At 43.1% G+C, this 10282-nt stretch overlaps 1 protein-coding gene across 1 annotated transcript; it reads right to left on the bottom strand.

Annotated features, from left to right (window-relative positions):
• Positions 1–6171: 6171 nt before the first annotated feature.
• Positions 6172–9849, bottom strand: LOC108873196 (zinc-binding protein A33-like). Its single transcript, XM_018661318.2, has 2 exons — positions 9679–9849; positions 6172–9569 (listed from the first exon to the last, which is right to left on the bottom strand). The coding sequence occupies exon 2, from the start codon at positions 9556–9558 to the stop codon at positions 8164–8166; it is 1395 nt and encodes a 464-aa protein (XP_018516834.1). The 5' UTR covers positions 9559–9569; positions 9679–9849; the 3' UTR covers positions 6172–8163.
• Between the last annotated feature and the right edge of the window lie 433 nt (positions 9850–10282).

Raw genomic sequence — 10282 nt, 5'->3', positions numbered from 1 at the left:
GGAAGTAGTTAAGAAGTGGTCTCTTGATTCCTACAGAGACAGAGCTTTTTATTAAAGAGTAATAACCAGAAACATCTCTATATATCACTACCAGACTCCATAGAGAAAAACAGGGATTTAACCAGGAGCTGCTGGAATACCACTGCCTCCATCTGTTAGTGTGTCTGTGTTACTGTGAGACTTTCAGAATATAACAAAATGAATTAAACTTCCCTCGCCGTGTGACCGTTTGGACGGCGTATTAGTCTCCAGATCCTGATCAGTTTCAGTTCTGTTCTCTGTTCCTTATCAACACAGACACACACACAAACATCACAACCACAAAACTGATTTTCTGTACATACGTCTGCACGAGAGATGAGGCTGAAACCATGTAGAGAAACAGAGGACCAATCATGAATTGATTATTGGATGATCAGAGTTGTTGTTATTGACCTGGAGCGCGACCATGAAAGTGATACAGATTTCTATACGTCTGTGATCCGGAAGCAGAGACCTGGATCTGTATCAGGGTCTCTGCAGCTGTGCCGTCCAGCTGCATCAGGCCTCTTCCCTCCCCCCCTCCCCCCTCCACTCTCTTTACTATGAAGGGAAGCTGCAGACACTGACCTGACCAAAACAATAGCCGAGCCGAGTCCAGCGTCGGATCTCAGGTATAAAAATAGGCTGCTGGCTCACCGGCTTCCTGCTCTCCCCTGAACAATGCTCTGCCTTGTTTCTCTGTCTTGTTGGCAGAGCCAGATTATACATACTGTTTAGAGGAAGATATGGGTGAGGGGGATCAGCCACAGACTCCCCCGAGGGAGGCTGATGTCACTTCCTGCCTGATCGATCGCCCCTCGTGAGGCGTGGTGCTACTGGAGGTCTCGGAGGACGGAGGCAGACCTGGCCGATGATTCTCTGATTCTTCCAGAGCTCCGTTTGTCCTGCATGTTTCTGAGGCTCGCAGCAGATGCTCGGGAGCCCCCTCAAGGCCTCGCCTCGTTCACCGATTAATGATTTATTGTCTAATTAATTTAACGCCACCACCAGCAGCAGCAGCAGCTAGCCTAATTAGCTCTGTGAACCAGAACATGGAGGCTGAGGAAGAGGTGCTGAAGAATCCTGAGTTTTGGCACCAAATTATCCTAATAACGACCTGAGGTTTTCTTCAGGTGAAGCAGATTTGTTCTGAAGGTGCTGGGTTTTCCACAAGAGCTCACAGTGTCCATGAAAGAACCAGTCAGACGTTATATTTTGCATTGTTAAACGACTCATACAAGTCATTGCATGTTGTGTCTGTAGGTTCAGATTCCTTCAGTGTTCAGGAGGTTTTTACCGAGGTTTCACTCTAAAACAGACCTGGTGATTAAAACAGTAAAAATGGTGAATAAAGTAGCGTCAGGTTAAAAATCAGTGTCAGTCTGTCGCTGTTCAGCGAACGCAACGTGAGTAAGGTGCTGATGGCTGTTTAAAAAAAGTGACAATGACTTGTAATCGTAAGAAAGTTTACTCCTGTTTACTCCTGTGAGCGTCCATGTTTTTCCGACGTCTCCGCTGCTGAGACGTCGTTCCTCTGTTCGGTCAGAGCGTCCTTCAGCAGCCATAAACCCAACAGACAGCAGAAAGTGGTTTTATAGGGTCAACAGGCGGCACTCTGGCCCATCTGTCCTTCATACAGAAAATCAATCCTCCCCTCGGTGTCTTCAGAGGACTCTGTCTTTGTATCAGGTCACCATCTGGCAGGAGGATGCCCTGTCCTCCTTTGGTTTTTTTGTGTGTGGCCTGCTCTGGATGACACAGCAGTAATCAGTGAGGGAACCTGCACTCTGCTTTAAGTGTGTGATTTGTTTTAGTCTGTGTCAGACTGCAGGAAGCTCTGACCTCTGACCTCTGAGTGCTGGGGACAGGGATCAATAACAATCACATCAGGTCAATGTTGCTGCAGTATGTATGACTTATTATTAGTCATTACACGTTTGTTTTTGCTGAAACACATATATATTACCCATGATCCTCAGCTCCTGGAGCAGGAAGTGACAAACACACCAAACTCCATTCAGAATTCTTGATATTTTTAAGGTCTCCTGGCTGGATATCAGAGATGAACACTGGTTTTTAAAGACTTCTGAGTCTTTTTAACTGATCTATAATACACTCTCCTCCAGATCTGACCACACACACTTCATGATAATCTGCTCCTGTCTCAGAATCAACTAGATGAGGATGTAAAGATGTTAAAAACCAGGGAGGCCTGGTGTGGTTTGGAGTATCACACTCGGGGGACAGCGTGTCTACCGGCCGGCCACGTAAATCGCTTCATTTTAAGTAAGGGATTATTAATCTGCCTCAGCTGTAGTTGGAGAGAAGCGCTGACCCTGCCGAGATCGGAGGGTTTTGGTTTTTGGCAGCCGGACGGAGCCTCTGGCACGGGAGCAGAGTTAATGCTGTAAGCTGTTTAGACGACACACAGCCAAACACACACATCAGACAGAAGCATGGACAATTATTATTCTTTAACAGAGATTATTTTCATTATAATCATTATCTTTAGTCTTGTTTTCTTTAACCATAGTCTGAAAACTAAAGATATTTAACTTATAATAAGTTGAAGTGACCTCAATATGTCAGAATTATGAGAACAACTTCAATAATATGATTTAAAATTAAGAATAATATTGTTTAATGTCAATGCACATTACATGAACAGTCATAATTTTAAGACAAAGTCATGATATTACAAGAATAAAGTTGGAATTTGGATTAAAAAGTTGTACTATAATGAGAAAAAATCCTAATTTCACAAAAAAAGATTTTAAGAACATGTCATGATTTTATAAGAATCCAGTGATTTTAGGACAAAAACTCATTATTATTATTATGATATTTGGACTTTGATCTCGACTTTAACTGATTTCCACAAATAATCAATTCTAAATGTCGTCGTCAATTAATTTCCTGTCAGCTGATCACACCTGTGGAGGAGCCTGGGCCTCAGGTGTGTGTGTTGTTGCCATGGCTGCAGGATAATGAGGCCCAGAGGAAGTGATGCGGCTCTGGATGCAGCAGACACAGATCAAACACACACAGATCCTCTGTGTTTGACAGATGCATCACTCGGAGCTGAGACGCTGGGTCACCTCCCAGTCTGTTGTAGTGAGTTAAAATACTCAGGTGTAGCTGCTGCCTCTGACCTCTGACCTTTGACCTCTCACCTGCTCGTTGTGATGTCAGTGATGTGAGCTGAAGTTATGCAGCTCAGGTGGCTGTGGGTAAAAATATCTGGTGATTATCATGTAAAATGTTCCTGATGGGACCGATCGCCCCCTCCTCACCCCTCCCTCCCCCCTCCCTCACCCCCACAGATGGAAGAGAAAGTGTGAGTCATCCCTGCAGGGCGATCGAGCTTCATGCTTTGATGAACAGAAAGAGAGAGAGAGAGTCTTTGTTTTTTCCTCAGACAATCACACATCAGTTCACTGTTACACTCATCTGTCTTTCCTTTCCTTGTCTCCTCTCCTCTTCTCCCCTGTCTCCTTGTTTCCTCTCCTCTCTTCTCCTTTCCCATCCCCTCCTGTCTCCTCTCCTCTTCTCTCTCCTCTCTCCTCACCTCCTCTCTCCTCTCTCCTCTCCTCTTCTCTCTCCTCTCTCCTCTCCCTCCTCTCTCCTCTCTCCTCTCCCCTCCTCTCTCCTCTCTCCTCTCCTCTTCTCTCTCCTCTCTCCTCTCTCCTCTCCTCTCTCCTCTCTCCTCTCTCCTCTCCTCTTCTCTCTCCTCTCTCCTCTCCTCTCTCCTCTCCTCTCTTTTCATCCCACTCCTCAGTGACTTTACTGTGACTCACTCTAAAAGCATCTCTCTGTGTCTGTCAGTCTTTTATGGATTTGCAGTATTTCAGCAGAAACTCCCACTGCGTCAAAATTTCTCCCCTCATGTTTCTGCAGGAAGATGCTTCATCCATCTCCACAGACTCTGTAGGAAAAAACATGGAGATACTGTTATTTATCTCCTCCATTTTACAACAGTTCACTGCACAGAGTCACATTTAAATTGGCTGTAAAACAACACATTTTTGTGTGAAAATAAGAAGAAAGAAGCAGCAGTTTTGAGTCATAAATCCAGGGGTTTTCCACTCACTTCAATGCACACAGTTTTCTTGTGGCATCATCTAGTGGCTTTGAGAGAAATGGCCTTTTTTAAATTCAGGAAGTTGATATTTTTGCAGAATTTCAAAAGGTCAAAAACATCTGTTAAAATTTGAAGAAGTGTGAATGGAGTTTGGTGCCTTCCTCGTGCTGTGGGGGGGATTTATTTCCAAACAGAGCTGAGCTGTTTTGTTGTGTTGGAGCTGGAATGGGTGAAGCAGAAAATAGAGAGAAGAAGATGATGATGGAGGATGAGAGGATGATGGAGGAGGAGGATTAAAACTGAATCAGGGACAGAAGTGAGAAACAGAGGAGGAGAGGGGGGAAAGAAAAGAAAAGGAAGCGAGAGAAGGGGGATTTGGAAGGACAAGGTCAGAGGAAACAAGGAAAGGAGAGGAAAGTTGATCCCTCATGGCCACGCCTCCAACAACAAAGAATTGTGGGAGAAAAATAAGGCTTCTGTGAAATGTAGCGTGAGTGGGAAGCCCCAAATTCCTCCAGAAGTCAAGAGGGAAAACAGTCGAGAGGAAACCAGTGACCAACAACAAACAGCGCTGTAGAAACTCAACACGTTCTCTAGAATAAATAATACAAATACAGTGATAACTGTAATTTTATCTTTTCTGATAGTGAGGATACCAACACTTTATTAAGACAGAAATCATTTTGTGCGTCTAGAGGCTCCGTATCGACTTCCTGCAGCTTTTCAGAGCGACAAATCTCCATGTTGGTTCCCTGAAAACACTGACAAGGTGGAGATGATCGATACTATTTCTGTAGAACATGTAAAAGTTGTTGAAGTCAGAAACAATCAGAAATACTAATAGAACCATATACATGTCAGTCAAGAGGAAACGCTGTGAGTTCAGCATCAAACTTTATTCCTTTACTCACCACGAGCTTTCTCCAGAGGTGGAAAACAAGGCAAATGTTTTGCCTCTAGTTCACTTCTTCTCATAGCATAGTTAGCATGCTAACCAGCTAGCCCTGCCTCAACCAGCGGGTCTTGTTACTTCCTGTATTGTTGATATGTCATGACTGTGGTGATCTTTAAGCTCAGTAAACATCAGCCAATTCAATTTGTGGCCCAAACATTTGAGTCGGACAGACCCTCGATTCTTCTCTGCTCTGCTGCCGAGCTATTTCAGGGAGGCTGAGCAGCGTTGGAAATATCACCGTCTACTGTCTTCATCTGAATGAAATGTCAGAGATCAGATTTTATTTCTGCTCAGAAATGAAATAATCTCACTTTTATGTTTTATATTGAGCTTTTTCAGCCATTGAAATAGATTATGTGTGTTTTTTTTTAAGTTTATAAGCAACCCTCTGGCATTTATTTACTAAATACCTGTTCATATGCAGAGAATTAATAGGAATAATCAGGTCTCACAGTAATAACAGGGACGTGTTTGGTGTTAAAGCCAGTCTTTGGTGCAGTGCTGTCCCGCTGTGGCCTGGTTCATACAGCAGCAGAGTTATAGCTCTGTGTGGCAGCCATATATCTTCCTTTCAAGGTCACACTCTCTCCTCCCAGAGATGAATTCTCTGGGGATGAAGGGGAATTATACACCAGATACTGTACATGGAAACACACACACACATAGAAACACAACCCGACAATTCAGGCAGAAATGTGAAAAATTCTCTGGTTCCAGCTTCTGTAATGTGATGATTCACTGCTTCTCTGTGATTGATATCATAGTGAAACTGAATATGTTTGGAGTTTGGGAGACACTGAGGCTGTTTTTAAACATTTTATAGACAAAACAATCAATGAAGAAACTCTGGCCTCTCCTACGACCTAAAAAACACATAAATGTATGAGTTGGTGAGGACTGTGAGACAGGACGTTTGGCTGTTTCCTACTGTCGCCATCAAATAAACGTGAAATAACTGAGATACAGTACCAATATCAGTATGAAAAATTCTTTTCATCTGTGAGGATCAGCTGCTCTCCTCTTGTTTTACGTCATTATAATGTGAATATCTCTGGGTTTTTCCCTCTTTGTCGGACAAAACAACACAAATTGATAACAAAAATGATCAAAAACCTGCATGTTATTTATGTTAATACAATCAAAGTGAGCAAACCTAGATAAAATAAAAAATAATATAAGATGGGTAAATTAAGTTATCGAAAAGTCCACGGCTGCAGCGACAGCAGCTGTTTTATTTATCTGGTTAATGACAGCTGACAGTATTTAGGAGCTGTGGTAAGTGAATTTACATGTGTGTGTGTGTGTGTTGGTGTGTGTTTGCCCTTTAATATTTGAGAGTGTGTGTTAATGTGTGTGTCTGTGTGTGCGTTTTGAACATGTGTGTGCTCCTGCTACATCTTGGTGTGTTTGGCTCACGGCTGTTACTGTGGTTCTGTATCTGTCTCCCTGCATTTGCATTTATTCCTGTGGGCTGTGTGTGTGTGTGTGTGTGTGTGTGTGTGTGATCTGCTCAGTTTTGTTCTTTTCTCAGTCACATATGATTTAGTCGCTGCAGAACAGGCCTCGTCCTGCTCCTCGTCACAGCTGCTCCTCGTGTTGTCTTCACTGTAAATGCTGCTGTTTTCAGGTGTAATGTCCCTTTAACCAGATGTTTAAACAGTTGAAAAGTTGCAGCAACACCTACGATGAACCCTCTGTGTCTAGTTGGTGGTTTGTTGTGCGTATTCTCATCCTTCTGCTTTGATTTCTTTGTCGTCTTTTTACGCTCTCTAGTTCAAAACCTCCATTGGAAATTTGCCGTTTTAACACGCAGCTCGAGGCCTCATCCAGTTTGGTGCACAGAATAATCTTATCACAAGAACACACTATATTTTGTGTTGTTGAAAGGCATTCTGGGAGATGTAGAGAGTCTCCAGGTGGAGGGAAAGTGTGTTTACACACATTCGACACACAGAGACGGTTATTAAAAATTAACCAGCACAGTGGAATCTGACCCAGTAAATCACAGTGTGGGTTTATTCTGTGAGCACCGGCGCCCTCTGCAGGCTAGACAAACAGCTGCAACCTGGAATTACATGGAGGTCTTATTTTCTAACTATTAAATTAAAGTTTAGTTCCTGTCAGAGCCATATAAATGTTTCTTTATCACCTGTCACTGTGGTCAGTATAGAGACTTAGACTTTATTGATCCCTTTGGGATGACTCCCTCAGGGAAATTACATATATAGACATATATAGACAATATAATTCTAATTTTGTGGCGTATTTTGTGTTACATCTCTTACGTTGTTTGTCTTGAACTCAGTGTTGCTGCCTGTAAGGCCAGGACGCTCTTGAAAACAAGATTTTTAATCTTTCCTGGTTGAATAAATCCAGGTTTCCTTATTTAGACAGTATCTTTTAAATGATTTTCTAAGGATAAAAACTGTAATATAAGACTTTTATTTTAATAAAATAATAATAATAATAATAAAGTCAGTGCAGCTTTTATAAAGTCAGCAGCGCCCTCTGCCGGCTGAATAAACCCATGACGTGTCCTTTCCTCATCAGATGAGGAGGTTTGTCACAGGTTTGTGGTCAGGGAGGTTTGAGGCACAAAGTCGAGGCTGAAAGCTGTTTTCAAAAGGGAAATATGTGCATTTTTAACACGAAGAGGTGACTGAGTGTGTCCAATATCTGTTTTTAAAATCATCTGAAACAGGCACAGATCTCCCCGGTGCTTTTCCTTCCTTTATAACTTCTTAAACTTTAAAACAACTTAAAGTTTTGTTCTGGGAAACTTCAGTCAGGAAGTAATTATTGGATAATCAAATTAAAACGAAGCAATGAGAATAAAGTGTAACTGATGTGACAGTGTACATGGAGAAAAACAGAAAGTAAAAATAAGAAAAGTAGATTTACATGTCAAACATTTCATATATGTAATTTAACATGATTGAAAAGTTTTTTAGAGTTACTGATAAATATAAAACAACAACAAAAGAAAGAAAAGGAAATAAGGAGCAGTGAGAATAAAAAGATAAACAGACCTTTGTAATAATGAGTTCAACATCCTCTGACTTTTCCCTTTAAGAAATAAACAACATTATAAACACGATCATCCTCTTTATCTCTGACTGATCTGTTCCACTGTCACAGAGACCTTCAGAGGTAACATCTTCAGTGGGTGTTTGTCATCGTCAGTGCTAAAGATCGGAAACAGTTTCTCAGTGAAAGTGTGTGTGAAGGTGTGCATGTGTGTGTTAGTATCAGGATCAGAGAACGACAACTTTCCTCTGTTCCAGTCCAGATTCACTCTGATCCTCTGGGGCTTCTTCTGAACTGAGAGAACAGTGACTGGAGCTGGTGGTGACACTGCTGAGTATTTACCTTTACTGAGCCCTATTCCCCATCCTCCAGACTCATTGACTTCCTGTGACTCTGCTAACACACCCAGTCCCCAGGTTGTACAGCCTCCAACCTCCACATCCCAGCTGTGAGACCCTGAGTTAAAACCCTCAGAGCCCAAGACAGACCAGTCATAATCAAATCTCTCTGGATTGTCAGGAAGCTGTTGTTTCTCTCCTGGTCTCAAACTGGTCAGATCTTCAGACAGGATCAGTCCTGGACCAGCAGTGTTTGGGTCCAGAACCACAGGACTGTAGGAGACCATGTCCTTCATCTTGTTCCAGATGTTGAAGGTCAGGTTGCCCAGGTGTTTGGCCTGGTCTATCAGAGCTCCTGAGAGCAGCTGGTGATCCTCCAGCAGGGGGCGCTGCTGGACTCTTTCCACTGCAGCCTTGTAGTTGTTGAGGAATGAGACGTCTTCAGCTCTCAGCTCGTCCTCTGTGGCTCTGACTGTGTGTGAAAGAGCTGCTATCTCTCTGCTCAGAGCCTCCATCTTCTCCTTCATCATCTGACTCTTCTGCTCCTCTTCCTCCCTCAGTGCAGCCATCCTGGCCTCCTCTTCCTCTTCTAGAAACTGGTGAAGCTTCTTAAACTGCTCCTTAATCTGCCTCTCTGTGTGTCGGGCCTGGACCTTAATGTGTTCTGCTGTTTGATCAAACTTCACTTTAACTTCTTCTAAACTCTTTAACTTCTTCTTTAAGGGCTCCAGAGTTTCCTGAAGTTCCTTCTTGTGTTGTCGTGCAGCTTCATCGATGGGTCTGAATCTGTGGTTGGAGTGTTTTTCTGAATCTCTGCAGATGACACACACTGGCTGCTGATGGTCCAGACAGAAGAGTTTGAGTTTCTCAGAGTGCAGACTGCAGAGAGCCTCTGAAGATCTCTGATCTCTCTCCTGTAAGAAGGACTCACACAGCTTCTTTAACACCAGGTTTAAAGGTGGTTCTTCCTTTGAAGATCTTCTCTCACAAACTGGACAGTCTGGTGTTTGTTTCTCTCTCCACCATCTCTTCAGACAGTCTTTACAGAAGCTGTGGCTACATGCCAGAAGAACAGGATCTCTAAAGACCTCCTGACAGACCGGACAGCAGAGATCCTCCTCTAATCTGGAAGCCATTTAGTCTGAAGCTGAAAACACAGCAGACAGAAAGTACAGTCAGTCATGGCTCCCCTCCCCCCTCTACTAACTTCACTGAGATTCACTTTCACTTTGAGTGGTGGTTTTAGTCAAACTCACCTTCAGTGTGTGGAGAGTCAGCAGGTTGAAGCAGCAGTGTTGTAGTTTTCCTCTTTTCTCTCCTGTAGCTGGACTCACTCAGAGGACGATGTTAGTTTGGTCTGAAGGTGAATCTGATCGTCTGTTCTTCAGTCTGTGTCTCTCTGCAGAGAGGAAGAACAAACTGTTTTCTGTTTTGCATCAGGCGAGTTGTCAGGGGTGGAGCTTCGTCAGACTTCCTGTAGTAAATGCTGTTGCTTTAATTGTAACAAATGTTTTGTTTTATTGCTGGTAACCCTGAGTGATAATGTGCAGGTAGATGATGCAGCAGTTCAGATGTAGCTGTAGGGTGCCTCATGGTCCTAATATATGCAGAGTATCCTGTGATGGTGGGAACAATGCCAGCAGGTTATATGAAGCAGGTCTTGTTGTGCACTGCTGGTTTCTCCACAGCAGGTGGCAGCAGTGAGCTGTGGTGTTTTCAGTATGGGAGGAATGTGTGTGTAGGTGGTTGATTGATCCTGAGAGCCGAGAAACTGTTAATGTTGGAGGAACTAAATACATCTACTCGATTGCTGTTGTAGCCCTGGTATTTAATTAATGAGTATTTTAACAAAGTAACTCT

Source organism: Lates calcarifer, linkage group LG7_2 (genome assembly GCF_001640805.2).
Source record: "Lates calcarifer isolate ASB-BC8 linkage group LG7_2, TLL_Latcal_v3, whole genome shotgun sequence".
Taxonomy (NCBI): Eukaryota; Metazoa; Chordata; class Actinopteri; family Centropomidae; genus Lates; species Lates calcarifer.
This window is presented reverse-complemented; position numbering and strand designations above follow the sequence as displayed.